The following is a 26234-nucleotide window of genomic DNA, read 5'->3' as shown; positions in this document are numbered from 1 at the left end:
TTATAAACCAGGGGTGAAATCCTGGCTCCAGTGAAGTCACAGGGAGTTTTGACATTGACTTTTAATACAGCCAGGAGTTCAATCCTTGATATTCAAACTCCCTCAACCTTCAACTTAGGCTAGGACATTAGTTTGCCCATCAAAATATGCATGGTTAATGTTAGATTGGAGCAGAATTTTCCCCACATACATTTTGGGTAATTTCCTGAATGTTTTAGAAGTTTGAGATGCCCCTTTAAAAAACAAAAGCACACTTTTTTCCAGCCCCCTCTAGTTTAAAAGCTGAAAGGACAATGCTTAATTTCATCCAGAGAAACTTGTCCATATTTTTTTAACTCCTTTTTATCCCAATCATGGAAGACACCGATGAAAGAATTGCCTCAAACATCATCACTTTCCAAGTATAAAGCATTTCTTTGTTCTTGCCTTCAATAGCACACACAGCAGATACAAACTAATTAAAATCAAAATTTTCCCCCCAGAGGAAAAATGGAGGAAAAAATTACACATAATAAATGTGTGTCACATTGCTTAATGCACTTCTGGAAGGTTCTATGATACTCTGATACTATGGCAACAAGGGTGGGATAAGAACCCTGAATGAAATAAAAAGGTTTCATCAGTACCCACGTGCTGAAGTTGAACATTTGAAACATCAGGGAAAGTGAAGCTAATCTCAATTTGCAATGTCTTCTCACTGGTTTTATTTAAATTTTATCTTCTTATCACTAGTATTGTTTATTCCACAAATGATTTACTCAAGTACACACTACAAAAATGAAATATTTTATTTAGATAAATTAAACAGTTATGTTACATGATGACATGTGCAGAACTATAACTAAAATCAGCTTTAATTTACTCCATATACAGCTCTAAAAAGCTTCTGTACATTTCCAAAATAGGTCCAACTTTATTGAAATAAAATCCAACATTTCACTTATTGTACAGGAAAGGTCAGGTAAACTAAAATTAACAAAATGGTCCTTATACACTGTTGAGTCTAAAAATCTGAGTTTAGTAAATCTAAGTTTAAAAACAAGTTAGCAGGCAAGAACATAACATATATGGAAACAAAACTTCAAAAAAAATCACTGCAAAACAACTTGGTAATTATTTACAATTCTAGGATAGGTTATAAAATGGGTGTGTAAGAATCCTGGACAGCAGTTGGCTACACCAGTGCCATGCTTTAGTACTAGTTTAACAGGAGCATCCAGAGGTTTCTCTCATGTAGGTATTCTCAAACAGGAGTCTACATCACTAAGTTAAGAGCATTGAAAGTCAATGATTTTAAAAGCCCATTTAATAAAGTGACGTACCTTCTCTCCTGTCCCTTTCCCAATGCTTAGAAGCAACCTTTTTCAAACTTCCACTGCTGCCAAGACCTCTGTCAAGTCCTCTTCTCCATCCGCTCTCCCAAAGTAAACCCACCTCTGCTTCTCAGACTTAACCCTTTCCTGCTTGGGTTTCCAATAGCCAATGTCTAAGAAAGTTTCACTGGTACTTCTGTGGCAGCATCTCCCTTTAAGTACCGCATCCTAGTGACCATGGTTGAGCCTTTCTAGGGTAAGTAAAGAGTAACTACACTGGAATCCATGGAGTTAACCACAGTGAAAGACTAGAATTTAGGATCCATGTATCTTCCATGAACTATCCCACTGTTTCATTTTGGAAGAGCTGTTCTGGTTGTGGAGGGAAGCATTAAGTCCCATGGCTGACAGAACAGGATTAAAAAAGTCTCACCAATTGTGGCTCTATTTCCCACTAGTGCCAGGTGGTGCAAATGTAGACCAGCCACCAGTCATCTCACCCTGCTGAGAGCAAATCTAGGCAAGTATTTAACAGACCTGCCGCTACCACTGACCAGTCAACAATAGTGTAGATAAGGGCTTTGGACGATCAGCAAAAGCCTGCTGGTGCCTTACCTAACAATCTAGGCCAGCACATGGATTGATAACATCAGTGGCAACTGAGAAGCAGTACAAGTCTTGAGCATTTGAATGCTGAGCAATACTTTGAAATTAGGATGGCTGCCTGCGGGCCAAAATTAAATAGAAAAAGAACTAGTCAGCAACAAACAATAATTCACTGTACTTTTAAATGACCCTAGTTTGTTATATTTCTTGTACATGTCCACTCCACAATCATAGTAAGGCTGCAGACCTTGTGGCAAGGCCAATTAATGACCTTAGAGATGGCAATATGTATCCAAGATGCACAATAACCAAGGTTAACCAGCACTACAAAATGGTCTCATGTCTTAGTACCTCAATAATTGATCAATTCAGTGCTACTGCCATATACAGGACATAAAAATACTAGAGATCAGAGATGCATGCACTCTTTCCAGAGTTTTGTTTGAGTAAGATTTCTCATTACCATAGAAGAACCCTGCAAAATTAAAACAGACTGCAACAAGGGAAAACATTCAAAGTTGCGATTATAGACAATTCTAAGTTTTACCTTTTACCGAAGTTTTGTTTCATACAAATAAACCTTGCAAAAATACCGTGCAAATTCTGGCATACAGCTATGATACACAATGTACAAATAAAATACCAGAATGGTTATTTTTTATTGCTAGAAATTTTATTTGGTTAAGGGATTTATACAGAAGTGTATAAAAGGGGTGTGGAAACTGGTCAGAACAAGCGAGTGTTGACTTCTACTTGCCTTAGAAGCCAGGTTATACTGCGTTTCAAAACTTCACATCAATGAAAGCATCTCCCTGTTGAGCAAAGCAAACATGCCCAAAACAGGACAGAAGAGTGATGGTGAAACAGACTAGATAACCTAGGAAAGGGTTCCATTTTGCTAAACCTTTCACTGATTTGAATACTTCCAGAGAATATTTCCTTGTAAAAATTATAAACATCCCATTCAAAGTCACATAAAATTAACTATGAACAGACTTCCAGATAGCCCATATCGATAGACCATCAGTGTATTTCACAGTCCACTAAATCAATATTCAAATGACCACAAAAAATGAGCTATGAATTTTGCTTGTGGCCAATGAAACGATTTGTATAAAGTCTAATTTGTCCCTGATCTGGCCTGCGGGATACTACATTTTGCAAAAGCCTTTCTGTATGGTCCAGAGAAAGTTTCTGGATATTGCAGTCTTCAAGTTTAGATTTATAGTATGAACATATTAGTATGTTCCTCTCTGAGTGTGGATATTGGTTTCAAGGTCAAAGCAATACCTATAGTGAAGAAAATTTATATTGCACTCATCAATAAAAAAATTATATGTAGTACAATCTTACCCTGCACCTGCCTTTTGTCCCCGTTTGAATGAGAAGAATATACAGTCGTCTAAGATCCTAAGAACTGTGAACATTCATGCAGCAAGGAAACTGCATCCAAGTTCTCTTTATTGTAGGCTTTCCCATCCTGTTGGAGACACTGCAGCACAAAGAGGCTTGTTTAGAAACAAACTGCTTGTGGTCATGGATAGACTAACAACATGAAACAATATCAGAAGCCCTGTTAAAAATAAACACCCATGATCAGTCAGGGAGACCATTATCGCACTTGTAAGCTTGCCAAGTATATGGAGGGTAGGGTTGCAAGTTATCTTGTCATGATGGCAGCTGGCAGCAGCTTCAGGGGACAAGGTTGCTTTAAACTCTAAGAGTCCATTAAAATGTCCCAATAGTTTTCCCTCCCTTACAGCCATCCTCCTCCCACAAATTATAACCCCGGACGCAACAAAGTTAAAAGGAAACACTGAACTGGGTCATAAGCTGCTAGCTTACCTAGTCCCAATCATGTCATTATTCGGATGGGCTCATGATGTAAAAAGAAACAATAAGTTTCTCACTCCTTGCCTCTTAAAGTGAAAGCCCTCTGTAGGATGGCATGAAAAATCATGCCTTGCATCTGCCTCAGTCTGAACTCAAACACCATCCCTGGATGCACTGGCAATTTAAAATCCAAGTGGAAACTGAAATACCCTCTGCCTCCAGACTATCCTGCATTTTTATGTTTTACAAACCAGCGTGGTTATCAATGCAGCCCTGAAAACACCCCCTCTCCCCAAAATATGCATAATTTATTCAATTTCAAATATTTACACGAAGAAAAGGCCTACCTTTAAAAGACAGATTTCTTCTGGCTCTATATAAAGTGCAGCTCTCTAATTTAAGGCAAATTTATGTGAAATATAAAACATGGGTTTGTCTATATGTACACATGTTCCAATTTAAACACAAGAATGCCCCTTAAAGGGAAAGAAAATGTTGGCTGACTATTCCTAATGTAGTTTGAGTTTATGATCTTCCTGGAATTTTGAAGGAACTTCCTAACATTATGCCATACATAAAACCCTTTAAAAATCTTTAAATATATCCAAAGAATGCAAATTAAAAAGGTGGCACCATGTACATAAAGTTAGCTCCAAAGATTTGAAGAATGCTGGGCAAAGTGCAGACGTAGCTTTTGCAGTTTTCAGTAGCTACAGTAAAGTTCATCAATACTGCATTGCTAAATATGTATGCTATACACCTAAAGCTAATCTCAGTTCTGGTAATGAGTATTTTTCATCCCCGTCTGTATCAAATTCCTTAAAGCTCTGTGGCTCTTGTATTGCCAAGCCAACCAGAGTTTGGAGATCTTCATAGGATAGCTTTCCATCAATGCCTTGATCTGTCTTTTCAAACAAATCCTGAAGATCTGCAAAAAGGACAAAGTTTTAAGGAGCAAGCACTTTAATTACACGATGTTATAGTACAAGTTATGCTCCTTTTTTACTACATTATATGGTCCCTTACAAGCCTGGAAAGCTACATGAGGCTTTATAAGATGTTCTTTGTATACATATAGTAGGTCAAACACAAAGCATAAGCCAGTAACCATGAGAATTCAGAAAGCAAGTGTAAGCTCTGCTGAAGGTGTGTAGATTTAGTTGGAATCCACTTAGTGAATGTGAACACAAAAGCATTTAATTGCTATTTCTAATGACATCTAAAAACCCACTCCCCCAACCAAATATTGATAAAAATATACAGACTTAGTTGACCTTCCATGACAGAAGCCTTTCAACTAAAAAGTTTCTATACTTGTTATGTAGATCATATGGAGGGACAAGCATTTCTATTATTCTCTGCACATTTTTTGAAGCTAAAACATTATATTTTTGCCAACTTAAGAGTTGAAATAGTTCTATCCAGATACCAGTTTGCTCTATCTTACAGCTATATCCTGCGCCCTTGACACCTTCCCACTCCTTTTATCCCTTCTCTCCCACCCTATTTTATGTATCTTTCATGATACACCTTACACTCAAAACAGTCTCCCATTTCATGCAAATGGCCCTTCTCCAAATCACTAAAGCCCATTTTCTTCCATCCATCCTTCCTTCTGTTGGACTTGTCAACATACTTTCTATATGTTCCATTTCCAGAACTACCGTCCCATATTCTGCCTCAGCTATGTTATACCACAACTATTCATGGTCTGTTAGTCTGCACTTATAGGAAGTGTTTATGAAAATCAAAGGTAAACCGAGATGTACCTTTTATGGTGGCAATTCCTGGTAACGACAAGCGTCTTGGGTGTCCATTTCTCTCCATGTTGCCTCCAACTGTTCTCGATAAAAGTTTTGGAAGATTTGTAGGCTTTGACGTAGCAGTCTGCATTTTTCCACCTGTTAAAACAAATGTAAAATAACTTCTATCAATTTTAACACAATTAAAATCAACAGGGACAAGACAGACCTGTGGTACAAAGACTTTTTGCCTTACAAAAACTAGGTTCAAGCGTACTATGGGGTGGTTTGCTACTTTCAACATGTAGCAAGATTTTGCTATATCTCACTAGTAGTAGGGAGACCCACTAGAGATCTAACTTGGAGAAACAGGAAGTAAGCAAATAAGCCATCTTATAGGACATATCACCGAAGTATATTCTGTAAGACAGTTATGTGGTTTTAATATTCCATGCTATACTAGGAAATGTACATTAGTACATTTTGTGAAAAGAACACACACTTGCAGTATGAGTGCACTTCAGGGCATATGCCGCTCTCTAGCTGAGGGGGTTAAAGAACAAAATTTCCTAATGGCTAGATACTGTAATTGTCCACTCCAGGGTTTCTTGCACCTTCCTCTAGATCACCTGGTGCTAAATTTTTTGGAGAACGGCCACTGGTCTGATTTGGCATGGCAATTCCTAAACAGGTCTCACTATTGCTCTTACCTCTTTCCCAGTAAGTGAGGCGAGAGCCTTTTTTTGGAAGGAACTGTCAAGTTTAGCAATTAGCCAGATGCGAATTAGCAAGTTTCTACTACAGTAAAGTGTGGCCATTTGATGCACATGTTTGGTATTACTTAGGACTGGAATAGCAGAGATACTGAAGTTCGGGACTGAGGTGCAGTAGTAGAGCTGTAACTCTTGCTGGCATTATGCTAAATTTTTAGAAGCACTAATATTTATTGAAAAAGCAGTACTTAATTTGGCTACTGAGCACCAATTAGTATTAAAATGATAAAGTGACAATGTGATAGTTTAACAGACCCTGATGACAAACAACATTTCATTCCATGCCTGTATTGCTTCTACATAAATGGAAATGCTACACAGCATAAGTTAAGGGGTCCTTCTAAGCACCATGGGAAACCTCACTTAATTTCTACATGTTATATTTTGAACTCTAAGCAAGAGTTCTCCATTTTAGTACCATCAATTTCTTTCTATTTTAAAGACTACTCATGTTCCCTGACCAAGATCTTAATATTAATTATTCACCTGTGTTACTTATTCTCGGAATTATAGAATGATCCTTCAAATTTATGTGACATTACTACATAATACTCCCACCTTTTTTTGATGCCTCAGATCTTTCATTTTCTGGCTTGCTTGTGAGAGAATTGATCAGTTGAAGCTTCTCTCTTAGTTTTGATACCTGATGATCTACATTTTCTATTTTCTGTACAAAGCAACAGGAAAATATTTCTTAAAAACCACCTTTTTTTTTTTTAAACCAGGTATAGCACAGCACAGCAGGTAAAGAGAATTCACTTTACAACTGTTGGTCTACATACTTCAGTTGGTTAAGAAGGTAAAAAAAATCTTCAGGGAACTATATCCCATCAGAGTTCACTCCTATGCAATGCATTAGTCTCTAATACCAGAACCTGAATCTAAAACAGGCAAAAATACTTTTTTTTTTGCATTATTTGTTTCTAAACAAAAAATTCCCATGCTTTATTTACCACTATTTTGTATCTAAAAGTAAGGTGTCCAGTATGTTGACTAAAGCCTTCATTTACTATATTTTCCCAACGTAATGTGGGGTAAGCTTCTGACATCTTAGTAGAGCTGCACAGCATTGTTTCAACTGCTTATTTTTTAAGTCTTTGTGCAACAATGATGGCCGTGGTGGGATGCAGGAGTTATAAGTTACTAAATCCCTGACAAATGAACTGAAAATATCCAGACCTTTATACAGAGCTTGTTTGTCACACATGGGATCTATTTTGCTAATTCTCATAGTGAACATAGGATTTAAGCCATGTACTAAAACCCAGCCACCACATGCAGTTGAACTTGGGGTCTTGTTTATAAGTTATGGCAACTCACTGACTCTTAGGACATCTTAGGAATTATTTCATCCATCTGAATTCCTTTTAAGAGTATTTCCCCTTGTTTATTCCTTTCCCCCTCCCCCCCACTGTTCCTCAGACGATCTTGTTAAACCCTGGATTTGTGCTGGAAATGGCCCACCTTGATTATCATACACATTGTAAGGAGAGAGATCACTTTAGATAAGCTATTACCAGCAGGAGAGTGGGGTGGGGGGAGAGAAAACCTTTTAAGTGATAAACCATTTTTTCATGGTCTGTGTGTATAAAAACATCCTCACTGTATTTTCCACTTTATGCATCCGACGAAGTGAGCTGTAGCTCACGAAAGCTTATGCTCAAATAAATTGGTTAGTCTCTAAGGTGCCAAAAGTACTCCTTTTCTTTTTGCGAATACAGACCTAACATGGCTGTTAGATACTCTTAAAAGGTATCAGAGTATCTAAGTTAAGTTTTATCACACTGTCCCTTTCAAACTTTTTGCTCAATCTATCCATTCTCTGGCCCTTACTTCACAGACTGAACATGTAAATCAAGATTACATAAGAGTTACAAAAACAGGGTTACTGAAGGTATTTGATCTTCAGCAAGTATCACTCGGATGATCACAGGTTGTTTTTTTAAACCTGTGCACAAGCATTTCTTATGCATCCAACTACCACTCCAACACTATTTATATACTGAATATAAAGGAATAAACTGTTTTCCAGAAATAACTCCCACCCACAACAATTCAGCTGCTGTTATTTAATCAGGGTGGTCTTTTGTTTGTCTATTAGAGATGCTCTCAGTTAGTCTTTACAGTTTGTTACTTGAGGGGGAAGGCTTTCACTGAACCACAAAACATGCCATGAGTGTCCTGATCTCTCTTAGTAAGCAGTTGATGTGCCAAGGGCGATGTGCCAAGGGCTGTCTGCCAAGACGACCCAGCCCCTGGCCCCTCAGAGTCTCCCTCAATGCTCCTTCAGTTGCAATATTGCTGTTGAATGCAGCTATCTTGGCAAGTTACAGAGGGAGATGTAGTTACTGGGAGCCTGGATCCTGCAGCTTTTACTCATGTGCATGCTGCTTCTACAGATTTCAAGATGGCAGGATCTTACCCTATTATTAGTTTTACTTTCATCTTAACTCATTTCCCACACACACAGTGTTGTGGGAAAGTTACTTTGCTACCTCACTGTCTTTGAAAATATGTATTAGTATCAGACTGATCTAAATAAATGCGACTTAAAATGACTAATGGCATGATCTACTAATCAACACTGATTTTACTTTCCTCTGCTTACCTTTGCATTCTGTGCTTTTTCTGCACCAGTTTCATTCTCTAGTTGATCTTGACTTTCCACTTTTGGGGAGGTAGTTGTATTACCCACCTGAAGAAAAAGGTGAGAATATTAGAACTTAGACATTTGCTTAAAGTTTTCTGAAATTAAGTTTGCTTCCTTCAAACTGGGCAAGCATGTAGCAGTAAAACAGAATCAAACTTACAACAAATATACACCAGAACCACATTAATATTAAGAGGTTAATTCTGGTTACCACACTATGTGAAACATATTTCTGCAGGATCTCATGCATGGACTTGGCCACACTTTCTACTTTCCAACAACCAACCGAGACCCTGCAGAACAAGATGGGATTAAGTAGTGTATTTAAATGCAAATTTCAAATATGGCATTGGGAATCTTACCTTATGTAGTCCTAGAATTTAATTTCAGCCCGGAAATTTATCTGCATGACTCAATGTTAATGAGACTTATACAGTAAATTCCTACACACTGTAGCATCAGCATACCCTTACTGTATAGCATACACTTCGAAAACCCTATCCCAGAGGCAGTACTAGGTAGGAGCATTCAGGGATTGGCCTAGATTCTTGATGGGCTGGTGGAAGAACTGTGTCGGTTTCAGCACACAAACATTCTTAAGGTTGCCACTTAGGATACCTGAACAGCAGCCGACACTTCCAACTTCCTTTAAAATCAAATATTAAGCCTCTCAGAACATCAGCTTGACACCTTTCCTTTAGGTTAGCCAGTGGTTCTCAAACTTCATTGCACCGCGACCCCTTCTGACAACAAAAATTACGACAGGATCCCGGAAAGGGGGACTAACGCCTGACCCTGAACCCCACCACCCAGGGGGAGGAGGGGGCCCGAAGCCAGAGGTCTTCAGCTCCAGGCAGGGGGGCTGTAATCCAAGCCCCACCACCCAGGGGATTCGGCTTCAGCCACGAGCCCCAGCAATTCTAGCACCAACCCTGGCAACCCCATTAAAATGGGGTTGTGACCCACTTTGGGGACCCAATCCACACTTTGAGCACCGCTGGGTTAGTCCATCCCCAGTGTAGTGAAAGGCCTCCCTAGTCTCTTGCAGACTGGGACTGCTGCACAGGAAGCACCCTCAGCCACTCAAGTACCCTACAAGGCAAGCAGGCACCCATGGTCACTGAGCACTTACCACAGTAGTGGACAAATTCTCTCTGTTTTCCAACGTATTCACAGCAACCACAGAGTTTTCTAACCATGTAACCCTTCGAGTTATATTACTGATTGTTGTATCCATACTTAGAAGCTTTAGATCATTGAGCTTTTGGTACGCCACTAAGGAAGCATTTATCTCTTCTACCGTGGCATGCAGGAACTGGTTATCCTGAAATAAAAAGACAGCAAGTTGTGTTATCCTACTACGGTTGTTTGGAAACACTGCCACAGCATTATTTTAGTTAACGAAACAGCGAATGGGCCCAGCTCAACCAAGTATCCTTCTCCAAAGGGCCTCAGAGCCCCACAAATTACTGTGTATTTGGAACTGCCTGACAGTGAGAGAGAGAACAGAGTGAGTCACTTTAGCTTTTGCTGTTTGAAAATGGGGTTTCCTAGTGCTAAAACTCACTGCTGCCAATGAATACTCTGATTACAACAGGTGCCATGCAGTTAACTGAAGTGTGCATTAACCTAATTTCAATGCAAATTACCTTAAGCACAATACCAATTACTGTATTAGACAAAAAGCTTAAGCACTAGGCATTGTTCATACAAGGTTTACTTCTGAAGTGGGCACGGTTTGTATTGAAAACACAAACACTGGTTTCACTCCCATCCCAAGGTTATTTCCGTCTAGTCATATGTCCCATTCACTCATTTTTCTGAAGCTGTACTTTACCACCTTCAGAATGACTCATCACCTGCCACTCCTTCTCTTGCTCAAGCTGACAGGCAAGTACCTGACACTAAAGCCAGGTTCTATTTCAAGTCCTTAACTCATTAGTCGCACTTCTACTACAAGATACACCCTTAACTTGTTCAGCCACCAGTTACTAAGCCTTTGCAGTGCACTCACTTACACTGTACTCCTAGTAAAGCTATGAAAAATGTCACTTAAGGAGGCACTGTAAAGATCCATCTAGAGTTACATGCAGAAACATTACTATGGGAAAACATTACAGGAATATCATTACAATATTGTATTTGGCTTATGTGGACTCTATTCAAGTTCAGCCTTGACACAAACATACTTCATAGTATACTACAATATTGAAGGGCCTAAGGGAAATATTAATTGTACTTTTACCCATTGCAATACTGCTGGTATTTAATGGAAAAGCAAGAAATACCTGTTTAAAATTCTCAGTCTGATTCCCATTGCTAATTCTTGGACTGACAGTTGCGGAAAGTGAAGATATCTGTTTTTCTCCATTTTCTTTAATGTATTCATTCTAACAAAAGAAGCAGAAGTTACATTAATAAATATTTTGTTACATCTATGAAACAAGACTGTAGACATAACTTCACATATTTTAGTAAAATATCTGCAAGAATTACACATTTTGAACCATAGGTTGGTTGTGCATGGAATATTTTAAGTATGCGAGTAGAAGGCACATTGTACGATTTCTGTTCTATTAAATAGGTAGGGTCCAGACATTCGTTTCACCAAAATAGCGGCCACACATTAGCCATTTTCCCCATCACATGCAGCATTCAAAGTACACATGCACGTAATACACATTTCAGTTAAGAAAAATTAAGAATGAACTGCATAGTTTCTTAGAATAAGCACCAACGATTTTCCAATACATAGCACAAAGAATCCCTGGTTGTCAGTGACCCTGCTATAAAGGAAAAATCGGATTAGTGGAAGTGAACAAATCGATTAGCATTATGGTGTTCTTGAAGTGTTTCCTGCTGCAGCAGCAGAAGTTAGTTTACAAACGTCCATTCCCAGTCTGGCAGGAAGACTGAAGGTTTAAAAGTAAAAAGGTTCAGTTATTTGAGAGTTTCAGCTGGTATTAGTGAACCTATATTTCCTATGTATGCACCTTGATTTGGGCCAGAGACTTGTTCACCCCAGCCTACTCCTAGCACCACCACAATCCCAACTGCTCTCAAGTTGTTGTGCCGAGAGCTACAGTAAGTTGTACTTTGCAGCACGTAGGTGGTGTAAAGCCCTCCGGAGATGCCACACCTACACAGTGGGCAACCAGTATTTCTGGTCTTGAAAACCTATGGAGAGAACCAGAGATTCTGGCCTCAAGAAAATATGCTCTCATTACTGTACAATGGATGCCACATGAAGACTATTAGCTATTATATTATTATACTAGCCAGCATCTTGCAGAGATCTTTAATTATTATTTTTCAAGTTACACAGCACTTGGCAGAGTTCACATTAAGCTTTACACAGATTATGCAGCTAATATTTAACTCTGTTAAATTAGTACTGTCCTTACCAAATCATTTTGGAGTCTTTCTGTGGTTTTCTTGTGTTCTTCAATCGCCGCCTGCATAGCCTCAACATCATGAGCAACACTGGTTAGAGTGCTACCTATAGTAGCTACGCTCTGAAAACAGAAATAGCAACTTAATAAATTTCAGCTGTGCTCAGCTGCAGAGCCTGAAAGACCAACTCGCAAAACAATGTTTTGTTAATGAAATGCCAGGCAGCTAGATTGTGAGAAACCTATGTGATGAACTGGAGGATTCAGATTTGCATTTACAGAATATAATAGCCATTTTATCCTTAGTCTTTGCTCAAAATGTTTTGATGCAAACAAGGAAGATTAATATAACCTCCATCCACATGTATTCTTCCATTTTTCATGTGGGTGACTTAAGGGGATCTATAGGGGCATGCTCCTCCTGCAGCAATCTAAGTATTTCTGGGCTGTTAAGCCGTACTTAGATGAACTTGACCATTTTCTCCTCTTGTAAATCCCAACACAAGCACACAGCATACACCCTCTCCACTCTTCCATAAGAGTGTCCTACTGCAGCAACAGTGCTCTCACCACTTACCCTCAACCAGTTGCCCTTCTGCAGGGGGAACTCTGATACAGTAAAGGAATTCTTCGGGCTTGTTTAACAGTATAAAAAAAGCCTCCCCATTGCTTTCAGAGACATTAAACTGCAATGGAAGAGGAGGCTTAAAAATATTCTTAAATACAATTCAGGGGGTAGCAGCAGTTTCCCTAGCAAACAAGGCAACACCCAAATACAAAAATTAAGAAGCTCCACATATGCTTCTTTTCCACAAGAGTATTAAAAAAACCATGCTACCACCTACGCACTGCAGCAATCTCTTGAGTGATCTAATGTGCTGCAATGTACACACAGTGAGGAGTGAAGGACACCAAGCTTAAAGGTTAGAATTTCACCACTTTTTTAGTTGTCAAACCTAAAAACTAGTTAAACAATTTTATTTAACTCCCTATAGTGTTTTTCAAGCACTTTTTTTTAAATGAAGTTAAGGCATAATGTACTTCCTGGCAGGCTTCCAACTTTACACTGTACTTACCAAATGTAAGACTGCAAGCAAGAGGATATCTGGGAGAAGAGTGAAAATGGATGCCACTATTTCTAATACCTTAGCTTAGGGTTGGAAATAGTGCCCTTCATGAACCTAGTTCAGCTCCCAAAGTTCCGTCATACTGTCAGCTGGGCCTTCAACTTTAGTGAGATGTGGCCAAGCATGACTTGTTCCAGCAGGAAACGCAGCCTTATCATTCAGCTCAAAATGGAGCATTGCATGCTGAAACCTGAAGCCCTAGAGACCACAGTTCTATATTAAAGTCGGTGGTGGCAGCGATGGGGAATCTGGGGACACTGCAATCTTCTGTTTTGTGCAAACTAGGTGCAGCCCTTGGGCTCCTGGAAAATTACTTTAAGACTTACCACTGATATAATGCCTACAAAATGGAGTCTCCTGATCATGTCAAAACAGGTGACTAGCTATAAATACTCTCCTCTTCCCCTTCTTTCCCAAACCCTACACCCATCTCTAGCTTCAAATAAAAAACAAACCCCCTACAATGTAACCAACCACACTGTGCCAATTCTTCATTATATTGATTTGTTTGTTATATCCCCATCTCCAACCCTTTACTCTGTGTCTGTAGACTGTAAGACTTCCACTTAGATACTGTCATCATGATGGGTATCCAGCCCATCTGTAGCCTTCAGGTATTCCCTTAATATAAATATTTGCTTTAACAAAACTGCTAACGTGGACCTTAGGAAAGTTTAGGCAATCACTTAACCCAGGGAACAAGCCAGCTCCTCTTTTTGAAAGAAAGTTCAGCTAAGGCGTGAGCCACAGAAACCACCCCTATAACAGTTAACAGAAGTCCAAGTACAGTTACACTTGTTTCCATCTAGCTAGTCTTTCAAGAGGTTATCAATTGCCTGGAAATATTCTCCACGTGGAGCCCTGCTCTACAAGAACTCTGACCACAAGAGGGGTGTGTATTTGTTACTTTTAAAAAAAGAGTTTAAAACAGTGCAAATTTAAAATAAAAAGTAGCTGAGATACAGAAGGCAAAACTAATTTCAAAGACACTTTTACTAATCAATTTAAATTTTGTCAGCTATTAACATAAAATGGCAGATATGTAACTTGGAAATTCTGGTTAGTATGTGTACACTGACCACTTCATAATGAATTTCACTATGCATATACTGAAAACACAATACCCTGAGGACTTTCCTACTGTCACTTCAGTCTATTGGATAAATGACACAGTTTCTGCACGTCTACATGTTAATATAAAAATAAACCATACAGAGAATTACATTACTGTTGAAATTTAAGAAGGTTTTCCAAAAAATGATATGTTTCCACTTCCAACCAAAGAAAGCTAAATAAATATTGATTTAGGGTTGTAAGGGTTATAAAACAAAGCCAAGCCCTTCATGTACATGTGAATGGAGGAAGATTACCAATGCAAATGGTAATATACGTATAAAACCAACATAAAGGCGTACCCATTTCATGAGAGATTTCTCATTTTACCAATTAAAATGTGTCTAGAGAATTCTCTATCATATTCTAGCTTGCCTTAAGTAAGGATCACTGAGCATGACAGTAAAGGTGCTCCACTGAAATAAACACAAGCTAACAGTGTTTCATAGAGGCATATGATCTTTGAGACACTCTGGTAGTTACTGCTGTTTGACGAGTTTCCAAATGTTTCTGCAATCAGCTATAGTTTAGAGTTAGTGTGATGTTCACCAAAAGCCATATTTAGAATACTTACCTTCTGAAGTTCCTCTACAGTAACAGGAAGAGTAATCAAATCAGAAGCAGACTTGATGTTGGCTTTGAGGTGATTTACTGCTGATGTCAAAAACAATATCTAAAAACAGAGAAAAGTATTTAGAATTAGTAAACACATCAAAGTTCTTTATTTCAATCTTCCCCCACCCCTAATGACTGTTACTTTAATTTATAACTGACATTCAACACAAGCAACTACTCAAGGCCATGTGTTTTTCTTGGAAGTGCACAGAATCCATAGCCCAACCAGTCTTCACCACCACAAAGATGTGGGATGGCTGATGTTTCTAACACTATTAATGCCTTCTCATAAAACAAAAAGCAAGAATTTAATCAGCTTGGGCCCTGCAAGTCACAGGAAAACCCTGACCACAAACTTTAGAATTTGCAAAAAAGAATTTGTGGTGTACATATCAGGTTAATTTCACTCTTTAGACTGCTTTTGTTTGGACAGATTGCTACCCTCCTTTACTATTCATGTTAAATCTTGTGTATAAGACAGACACCGAAAATCATTTTTGTGGTACTAACATCTGGTTAAGTTATAATAATCAGGATTGAGAACTAGCATAAGAGACTGATCGTCTGGATGAGATACAAGTGCCTGAAAATAGGACCTATAGAGTAATATCTTCTCTACTGTGTTATTTTATTCATATCACTGCCACCTGAAAAAGGAAAGAATCTTAATGCCTTTTTATTAATAGAAACTTTTTAAATGCAAAGCCTTAACAGAAATGTCCAAACTGGATATTTTTGCACTTTCACTATTCAGTGAACTCTCAAATATGACACTGTACCTTGATAATATTGTAAGTACTTTATTGAACTTCGCAGTCACCTGAAAAAGAGCTAGAAAAGGATGGCCCAGTGGTTGGCATGCCAGCCTGGATTTGGGAATCCCAGGTTCAATTCCAGCTCTGTCACAGACTTTCTGTGTGACCTTGGGCTTGTCACTCAGTCTGTGCCTCAGTTCACCATCTGTAAAACGGGGACAACAGCCCTACCCTACTTCACAGGGGTGGTGAGAGGACAAGCACCTTCACTATTGTGAGGAGCTTTGTTTATAGTGTAATGAGGTCAAATAATTAAGAAAATAGAATATTACACTGAACAACTGACATACAACTAATACTGTAAATTGGCCTATGTAAGAGCTCTATTACATGAAACATCAGTACTACTCCTTACATTGTTTAAAATTTTATTGTATTTGTAAGAATCATAGGAACTAAAGCCTACATATTTGTTTGCAACAAATTTTTTCAATTTGTATTTGCCCATTGCTATAGAATTAGTTTCCTGTAAGAGAACAAAATGACGAGCAATAATCTTTTAAAAGCAGGAAATGCACTATCATCTAGTTCCTTATTGGTTAGCGTGCTTATTCACAGTATCTGATACAACAAAATGCTCAACTTTCCTGTCTGTCCCTCCCTTAATATGCTTCAAACAGCTACATAAAATGGGAGCTACATATATAACGCACTGAAAAACTAAGTTATGAAAGTAGAAGAATTTCTGCAAAATAGTTTAGCTCAAAAATTAGTTACAAATAATGCACCAGAAGTTGAGTCATTAAAAAGATTAAGTCATTCAAATGGACTTATACATATGATCTATGCAAGTTAGAAAATTGCCAATTAGCAAGTAAAACTATCAGCAATTTGTGGTCATTTGCTAAACACATCACTTTAAAAGCAGTTTACACTTCTCTGCAGTTGAAGTGAACAAAGTACAAAGTTCTTCCATTTGACAATCCAGTTGTTAAACATATAAATTCAGCCTGCTCCTGTAAAAATATATGCAGTTTCCCAAGCGGCAGAAAGGCATAGATACTGGTTTAGCAGTAGGCTGGCCATGACAGAAATTAGTAAACCCCTTGTATGTCAGGCTATCAGATTGGCCTGAAGTGGCCAGCTATAAAATAATTGAAAACTTGGAAGGGATTAGTGCCAAAGGGCCAAATTTAAAGGTATTTAGGTGTCTAAGGATGCAGAGAGGTGCCTAGGTGGATATTTAAAATTTAAAGATCCCAGTAAGCACCTATTTGCATTTTTAGGCACCTAAATATCTTTAAAAATCTGACTCAAAGAGATGACTTTATCCAACATGAAATTGTTTTTGAAAACAATTTCACAGACTGAATCTAAATCTCCATCTTCCCAGCAAAAGGTATCTTTATCTTCACTAAGATTCTTATCTGTCAGTTTTAATTAATAAATTATTATTAAAATTAGATAACACTCAAAAAGGTTCAGATCCTCAGCTAATCTAACCTAGTTTAGTGCCATTAACTTCAATGGAGCTACATTTTATACCTGCTGAGAACCTGACTCATCTTTTTTAGCATGTTACATACTAATAGAGGTATTGAGTTATTTGCCTTTACAATACCATAAACGGGAGACAGATTGTGGTTTAGGCATCTTTCATCCCCCTCAGCTTCTGCTGTAATTAGGTATGCTAATTCCCACTTCCAACAGCCCCCTCACACTTGGGGCTGCCCTCATGTTAGGAGGGACAAATGGCATAATTATCTCTGTCACAAAGATGAAGCAATCTCAACCTGAGGCTGTCTCCTTTAAACTTTTCCTCCCAGATGAATGGCAGTCAGTCACTATTTTTGATCCACTGTAATGTGCTCTGGTTGCGATTTTCAAAGCTGACTAACTAGGGCATTTTGCCATATATGTGCCATGAAAACTATAGGGAGTTGTGTCTGAATCCCTTAGTCAGCTTTGAAAATTTCAACCTACATCTACATAACTTCTCATATTAAGTCTTTAGAGAACTGATTACTAGCATGCTTGTAAATATAGGACAGTTCATTTTCATTCTTACTTTCATACAAAGTGTAAACACACAGTAAAGTCAAGACGACAGAGTAAATTTAAAACATTGAAAATATCCCATGAAATATTTTTCAATATTAAACATTTGTTCCTATTACCTGTTTATTGATCTCAGTGATATTTATCCAAATTTTATTTAGTCCCATGTCTCCAGTCTCTATTTTCTCAAGGTGCTTTTGCTTGTCAAGCAGATCTTCATTTAATTTGGGGATCTCTTGGAATGATGTTTTTTGATTAGATTCCACTAAAAAAAGAAATGAAAAACTGAATAATCCTGCAAAACAGACTAAGATGTGAAAATTATACAAGCTAAAACACAAGTCGTAGCCAGTGACATCTACAGTAGTCGGGGAACATTGCAAGTAACATTCTCCATTGTATAATCCTCATATATTCAGAATCAACCCAGAAATAGAGTGTTGATTTAAATTGATAGCTCCTGCCCAACAGTATCTAACACATGATGCCAAAAATTAGAGAGAGTCTACTATGTTTGGCACTTTACAGTACCTTCGTATTATGGTTATTTCTGACAATCTTTAGAATCTCTTCAGGTAATCCAATCATTTTGCACTATTTTCTTATTACATCATAGTTGGGAGCATATACAATAACTGATGTAATAAAGAAACTGTGCAAAATGACAACAAGAGTCCGGTGGCACCTGAAAGACGAACAGATTTATTTGAGCATAAGCTTTCGTGGGTAAAAACCCCAGTTCTTCAGATGTAAAATGAGTAAGTGATGAGAACTACCAAGAACTGTACTCTCACAGAAAAAAACATATGAAATTAACCCCAATCCCCAATTCAAACACTGACTGCTGACTATGAAGAATATTCCAAAGAGATTAGAGTGATTTCATATCACTTGAAGGAACTTGGAGTACTGAACAGAGTAAGCAAGATGAGGCTCTGAGACAAACTCTTGATATCAGAGGCCTAAACTAAAGTAATGGTCAAGACTTTGCTAATATAAAGCAAAGTTAGGCTATGAGCCAGAGGCGAGCCCTGCTCAAAGAAGTTGGCAAGAAGGCGGCTACTAACTGCACGTAAACACATATCTAAAGGGTATGAAGTACTAATAGGATGAACATGTGCCAGGATGGCACCAGAACATCCCGGTACGAACACATTCCACAGAGATAATGAGGAACAGGCTGACCCATCCTAAAGACAGGGTCAAAAGGATAATATGATGAGAGAGTTGTTTGTTCGAACCTACATGTACCAGGAGAGAGGTAGCACGCTAACATGTAGAGGGGTTGTACCTCAATGTGTCAGGAGCGATGTGCAACTTGTTTGTATCTGTGTATAAGAATGCATCCCTGAGTGGATGTCTTCGTTCAGCCTAGAAGGCAGTGGAGAGTCCTGCCACTGATTGAGCCAGTCCATTGTGAGGGGGCACATATTCGTCGTATGTCCTTTAGAGTCTGCTGGAAATTATTACTGTGCTTCATTTGACAATAAACCTGGCCAGGTGCCTTTGCACCTTATTGGAGTCTGTGGTCACTGGGGGTTCTCTCGGGGTCTGCTGTGTCAGCAGAGGGAACACACGCATGCAGCCGATTGTTATCATTGAACAGAGCGGAGCACCACACCGGTGGCGTCTGACAACAAACTCCGTTTACAAAAAAAATGCATGTACTTACACACTAAAAGTCTGCTTGTAAAACAAGTTGGCGAACAGAAAATTCTTTGACTAAAGAGAAATTTGTAAATAAAGAGTAAACAGCACACCTTTAAAGAAAGTGCAGTGAATTCTGTGGATTTATGATCTACAGGAAAGCGACATTTTTATTTAGAATTTAAGATGGGGATTTTTAAAAGGGCCCAAAGGAAATGAAGAACAGTAGCAACTCCCACTGACTTTATATGGTTCTCCAAGGAAAATAAATGTACTTGATTGCTGTATGCCAGGGGTGGCCAACCTGAGCCCGAGAAGGAGCCAGAATTTACCAATGAACATTGCCAAAGAGCCACAGTAATATGTCAGCAGCCCTCCATCTGCTACCCCCCTCCAGCCCCAAGTGCCTCCTGCCCACCGGCAGCACCCACACAATCAGCTGTTTTGCAGTGTGCAAGAGGCTCTGGTGGGGAGGGGGGAGGAGTGAGGGCACGGCAGGCTTGGGGGAAGGGACAGAGTGGGGGCAAGACCTGGGGCACAGGAGGGGGTTGAGCAGTGAGCACCCCACAGCACATTGGAAAGTCAGCATCTGTAGCTCCAGCCTCAGAGTAATCGCCTATGTAAGAAGCCGCATATTAACCTCTGAAGAGCCGCATGCGACTCCGGAGCCACAGGTTGGCCACCCCCGCTATATGCTGTGCTGGGCTTCCTTAAAGCCCTAAAGGGTGGCAGCCCCACGACACTTCTGTTTTCTAGTCCCACACTTTCCTCATCCTGAAAGGCTGCTTCCCCTCATTTAACTGCCTACCTCTTTGGGCTCAAAAATATACCAATATTTAAGAAGCTTTTATTTAAAAAAAAAAACAACATTACTTTTTATAACTTGTTTAAAGAAAAAACAATTTTGGGTCCTGATCAAGGATTATAATAGATCTGTATGGACTCCTCAGGATCCAAACAGTGTTTTATTCAGAAGCTCCTATAGGTAAATCAGGTATTTATAAAATAGCTTTAGAAAGTAAGTAAATGTTTTTACCTAAACAAACTGACAGAGTCCTTTGCATTTCTATGCTTTTCACTTTAAGAGCTCACATTGAAATACGATGGCTTGTCCTCCCACTCCTACTTATAATTCCAGGAAACCCTGCAAAAGTTTTTCACATTAATGAATGCGACTGATTTCCCCACTTTCATGTGTTCATTATTATGCGTTTAAGTGACCTATTTAAAGCTGGTACGACGCTTTGAAGATTAAGTACTATATAAATTCTAAGCATCACTATTGACAACTGACCTGAAACTGTCTTAGTGAAAGGCATAGTGTTAGTCCCAGGATATTAGAGACAAGGTGGGTGAGAGGTAATATATTTTATTGAACCAACTTGAGTTGATGTGAGAGAAGCTTTCAAGCTACACAGAGGTATTCTTCGGGTCGAGGAAAGGCATTCCAGGCATCACAGCTAAATACAAGGTGGAACAGGTTCCTTGTATTTAGCAGTGATGCTCAGAGTACCTTTCCCCGACCTGAAGACGAGTTCTGTGTAGCTTGAAAGCTTGTCTCTCGCATCAACACAAGTTGGTTCAATAAAATATATTACCTCACTGACCATGTTTCTTTGGTGAAAAATTGTCAGATTTTTTTTTAAAAAAAAGCCTATTTGAAGTTAAGAGATTTTCCATTTGAATTTTCTTAGTATCATACTGAAAAAAATCATAAGTGTGAAATCCTCTCTCTTACACAAAGCTGCTTCAGACATCAATGGCAGAAACTACCATGTCCACTTTGCATACAAGCTCATAATTATAAAAAATACATCACCTACCATTTAAATCAAAAGGAAAACACTAATTAAGGGATATGTTCATGTTATAAGAACATGTCCATAAAATCTGGTTTCTCTGTAATTATAACAAAAGTAAAGCAGAGGTGTTTTGGGTTATCAGAAGCAGTTTACTGAGCGTATTCCCAGTGCAACATCAGGAACATACAATAGGAATAACAATGAGAAACTGTTAAAATAAAAATAAACCCCAACAGAACAAAAAGGAAAACTGGTCTTGTAATTACAGCCCTTCACTGAGACTCAGGAGATTTGGGTTCAATTCCAAACCCTGCCAGGGAGCCTCTGTGCCATCTGCAAATGGGGATAATAATGTTTCCTCTCTCCGAATCTTCATCTGTCTTGTCTATTTAGATTGTTAGCTCTTTGAGGAAGGGACAGTCTTCTCTGTTTTTGTACATTATGCTTAGTACAATATGGCCCAGAACTTGGCTGAGAACTTGAGGCACTACTGTAATACAAATAAACAGTAACAAGATAGTTCTGTATTTCTTTTCATGTGAGGGTTCATACTCTGATTTTGCAGCATTGTCCCTTTGGGGGGACAAGCTTAATTGTTTGAGGGAAGTCTATGCACAGGGATGTGATTTGATCGTGCTGCAACTGTGTCAACCTTGTATGAGTGAACAAAGCAACACTCATACTAATAAGCAGAATGTTTCATGTAAACCTAAATTCCTCTAAGTTCAGAATTATCAGCTATCAGTTTTAAACAAGAGATGAAGATAAATAATGAGAAAAATGGGTCCTGGAGTGAGCAATTTCAAATGAAAGTAAAGATACACAGAAATAGCCAAAGTTGTACTAAAGCAGGACATAACTGGCAGCATTCAAAGACATGAAAAGAAGCTGAGTTTTTTTTAAAGCAGCCAAAGGAATTTTCACAGCTTCCATTAATTTTAATGAAAGATGTGTTAAAATCCCTTAAGACTACTTGCCATCCCCCGCCTCCCTCCCCCCCTTTTTTAAAAAAACAGTGCTGCAATCATGTTAATCTTTAACAGTCCACAGACCATACACCTCTGGTATTTTTGAGAACCATTTTCACAGTTTGTTTTTAAGAAAGATATATACAAATCTCCATAAAAACACATGGACAGCTGAGGCTCTGACCCCGTCTATCTAGACCTTGTCTTGTGACAATCTGAAGCACAGGACAGCATGTTACATTACGCACAGCCTACCTTCTCCCAACAGCAAGGGTAAAACACAGCTAAATTATTCAGTTTAATATATAGGTTGATATACTTACTAGTTCGAAATTTTTCCTTTAGTGCATCCAGATCTTCCTTGAGGGCAACCTGCATCCATACTAAGCCAACGCAAGCTACCACACAAGCAGCCAGAATAACAAAAGCACATAGTGGATAACAGAGCTTGCAGCATCGCAGGTATTCTCCCCTGAATAAAAGATCAAAAATTGACCATGAATCTGCAATGGGACATGTACAGCTATATTCTAAGAGTAAGAAGACCTACAGTCAAGTTCACTTAACTGACACACTAACAAAACAGCAAGTTTGCTTCACTGGGGAGAAGAATCTATGCAATGCATTTCCAGGAACAAACAGTTGATTAGTGGGATACCGTGAAAATCTGATTTCAACAGTATTCATAGTAAAATGTATCCCTATGAGACTGAAAACATGCTTCCTCCTCCATGCCTGTTGTCAATTGTCATGCTTCTGTTTCCAGAATTTCCTGCTTTATTACAATAGAGTTACAATGCAAAATTAAAGTTTGTTTGGAAAGTAATGTAGACTTAAAGGGTAGGACTAGACCAATTATGATATGACAAAAGATATTTTAAAAGTATTGTAATCCTGAGATGTAAAGCCTTTTATTTTAAGTCATTGTTGGAGAATCTTCAATATTTAACGGCAGAATTTATTTACCAGCAAAAGTATTTCCTCTATACCTAGTATAACAACAACACTATGCATCAATTCATCTGTAAATTTAATAGTATAATTAAAGCATATGTGCATATACTGGTAACCATTCAACCTGTCTAATTACTATTCTTTACCTCTGTGGATATTTAACATGCAACATATGCCACATACATGTTACAAAATACAGAAGCTATTTCAGATCTATTTCTACTCGTTGTATGAAGATAAATTCTTTCATACGGGACAACACACAATTTAAGAAAAATCTTTCTGAAGATCGTTTTGCCCTTACTGACTTTTATAAAAGGAAAGATTCTAAGAACACATTAAATGAGTTACTTTAGAAGAGTTAAGGATCCATTTGCAACGAAGAGACTATCATCAGACTACCTGGTAAATAATCCTGTAAGGTTAGCTACTGGGGTCATGCAGTGATGTTGAGATGGAAGACAACCAAGGAAGGATGGAGGAACTTTTTTCCTCAGAAGGAGAAACTGAAGCTAATTTCCTGAGCATCAACAAAATAAAAGTGGTGCCTACAACTACAGTGGTTGGTGCATTAGAAACACGGAAGACAGAAACCCCTTCTGACAGAAGGGGATTTATTCATCCAGAAACCAGATAGCTAGGTGTGTGACTAATCTGCCCAGTGGGTGCAGAAGTGTCAGATTCCAGGAAGAAGATAAGCAATTTTTTAAAAATAGGGAGAAGCCAGTGGCAGGCTTACGTAACACCACCAGTAACTTAGAAAACTGAAGAGCTCAGTCTTGGAAGTAAATTTAAATTAGAAAGACCAGTCAGTGCCTGTGTGAGAGCTTTATATGAAATGTCACCAGCCAGATAATGTCAGCTAGACATGGGTAATGTGTTATGCATGGATACAAAAACAGTATAATATGGACACATGAAAGCAAGGATGGGATGAAGGCTATTAGAGGCAGCCTAACCTTTTGGAAACAGAAATTATGCAGGAAGAATGGTCTCCATCTTAACCACGAGGGAACCACGCTGCTGACAATTAAGACTTATTTTGTGTTTGAGAAGAGAGAATTGAAGAAGGGGTTGAAACTAGGAGTCAAGGAGCACTCAGGTTTACTAAGGATAGAAAGTGAGCAACTGAAATAACTGATGGTAAGTAGAACAAAGATGGAAGTAACTAGGATCAAGTAAGGGGTAAGACAGATGGGAAACAGGGAACAACAAACTCAATAGGGCAACAACACTGTGCTATCAAAAGAGCGCACAAACCCCTTTTTATCTTCAAGGGTTATTCCTCATATGTCAGAGCCTGATGAAACTAGGTGCTAAGGCCAAGTTACCCTCACAGCCCAGAACCATCTCCCAGCTCCCATGTCCTATAACCTCCAGCTCCCCGATACGCCTATCCTACACTGTAGCCCAGTGATTCTCAAACTTTTGTTCTGGTGACCCCCTTTCACATAGCAAGCGTCCGAGTGCGACCTCCCCATATAAATTAAAAACACTTTTTAATATATTTAACACCATTACAAATGCTGGAGGCAAAGCGGGCTTTGGGGTGGAGGCTGACAGCTCAAGACCCCCCGCATAATAACCTCACAGTCCCCTGAGGGATCCCGACCCCCAGTTTGAGAACCCCCACTGTAGCTCATAACCTTGATCCCCTCCCAAATTGTACCTCCGGTTCCTCTCACCTATTACATCCATTCTATGCCCCCAGCTCTTAGCCCCCTTAAGCTCCCTCCACACCCAATACGCAACATCCAAAATAACCTTCAGCCCCCCTTTATCACACCAACTAATCCCCTAATCCAACCACCTTCCAACTCACCCCCTGCTTCCTTCCAACATACAACCACCCCCCCCGCACCCCGTCCCAGTTTCCCCCCCTACCCCCACCCCCGCACCCCGTCCCAGTTTCCCCCCCTACCCCCACACCCCGTCCCAGTTTCCCCCCCTACCCCCACCCCCGCACCCCGTCCCAGTTTCCCCCCCTACCCCCACCCCACCCCTCTCGTCCCAGCTCGCCCCAGACCCCCCCCCACTTCCCTCACCCCAGCTCCCCCCGGGCCCCCACTCCCCACGTCCCCTACATTTAACCCAGCTTCCGCCGCCCAGACCCCGCCCCTTCCCCCCCAACCCAGCCTCCCCGCTCCCGGGGCTCACTTGGCGAAGCGGGAGCGGGTGCCCGGCGGCCCGAACTCGTCCTCGTCGCCGTCGGAGCTGGACTCGGAGTCGGAGGCGGGCGGCTCGGTGCGGAGCAGCCGGTGGCCCGACCCCTTCTTGGGCAGCTTCTTCCGGCGGCCGTCCCCGGCCAGGCCGATCAGCGCGTTGAGCTCCTTGCGCTTCTTCATCCTCTTGTGCGGGGTCAGCGGGGCCCCGGCGGCGGGGGGCGCCGGGGGCTGGTACCCGACTCCCAGCACCGCCGCCGGGCCCCGGCTCTCCAGCTTGGGGCGGCTCCGCGCCCGCAGGAGGCGCCCCCCCCCCCCCGCGCGGGGGCGTCGGGCGGGTCTCAGCGGGGGTCGGCCGGTCCCCGGGCGGGTCGGGGTCCGGGTCTCCGGGCCCCGCCCTCAGCAGGGCCTCGCGCCTCGGCGCCGCCGCCGCTGCTGCCTCCGCCTCCTCCCCGCCGCCGCCTGGGCCATGGCTGCGCCCTCGGCCGCCGCTCCGCTCCCCTCAGCCCCAGCGCGGCCCCACCTGCCAGTAAGGGCCGCTCCCATTGGCCAGCGGCGCCCGCCTCGCCCCGCCCGGCCGGGAGGGGGCGGGATCATTAAAGGGCCAGCCGCCCCGTCTGGCGCGTTCGCGAGCGCGTGCGGGTGGAAGGGGCCGGTTCCAGTTCCAGTCCGGCTCCCGGCAGGCCCGAGTGGTATCGCCCATCAGCTGTTGGGAGGGGTCCCC

At 40.3% G+C, this 26234-nt stretch overlaps 1 protein-coding gene across 4 annotated transcripts; it reads right to left on the bottom strand.

Moving 5' to 3' along the window:
* Window positions 1-765: 765 nt before the first annotated feature.
* On the bottom strand, window positions 766-25853 carry EFCAB14 (EF-hand calcium binding domain 14). Of its 4 annotated transcripts, none has more exons than XR_012160500.1 (12): window positions 25506-25787; window positions 22718-22866; window positions 18097-18242; window positions 15124-15222; window positions 12322-12432; window positions 11206-11307; window positions 10050-10241; window positions 8876-8962; window positions 6826-6934; window positions 5522-5653; window positions 3273-4680; window positions 766-2731 (listed from the first exon to the last, which is right to left on the bottom strand). XR_012160500.1 is itself a non-coding variant. In XM_073357810.1 (11 exons), the coding sequence occupies exons 1-11, from the start codon at window positions 25691-25693 to the stop codon at window positions 4505-4507; spliced, it is 1491 nt and encodes a 496-aa protein (XP_073213911.1). In that variant the 5' UTR covers window positions 25694-25853; the 3' UTR covers window positions 766-4504. The 4 variants fall into 4 exon arrangements, 1 of the variants encoding a protein (XP_073213911.1); XR_012160501.1 differs by having other exon boundaries at window positions 766-2037; XR_012160499.1 differs by having other exon boundaries at window positions 766-3411; window positions 4100-4680.
* Between the last annotated feature and the right edge of the window lie 381 nt (window positions 25854-26234).

This window comes from Lepidochelys kempii, chromosome 8 (assembly GCF_965140265.1).
Source record: "Lepidochelys kempii isolate rLepKem1 chromosome 8, rLepKem1.hap2, whole genome shotgun sequence".
NCBI lineage: Eukaryota > Metazoa > Chordata > Testudines > Cheloniidae > Lepidochelys > Lepidochelys kempii.
The sequence above is the reverse complement of the archived record's forward strand: the minus strand, read 5'-3'. Positions and strand labels throughout refer to the sequence as shown.

What these genes read in the sequence shown, in the direction of transcription:
- EFCAB14 (XM_073357810.1), bottom strand. Translation starts at nt 25,693, where the DNA reads ATGAAGAAGCGCAAGGAGCTCAACGCGCTGATCGGCCTGGCCGGGGAC. An exon ending in AAAGGAAAAATTTCGAACTA is followed by an intron (nt 18,243 to 22,717) that starts GTAAGTATATCA and finishes TTCTTTTTTTAG; the next exon opens with TGGAATCTAATCAAAAAACA. An exon ending in CTGTAGAGGAACTTCAGAAG is followed by an intron (nt 12,433 to 15,123) that starts GTAAGTATTCTA and finishes TTCTGTTTTCAG; the next exon opens with AGCGTAGCTACTATAGGTAG.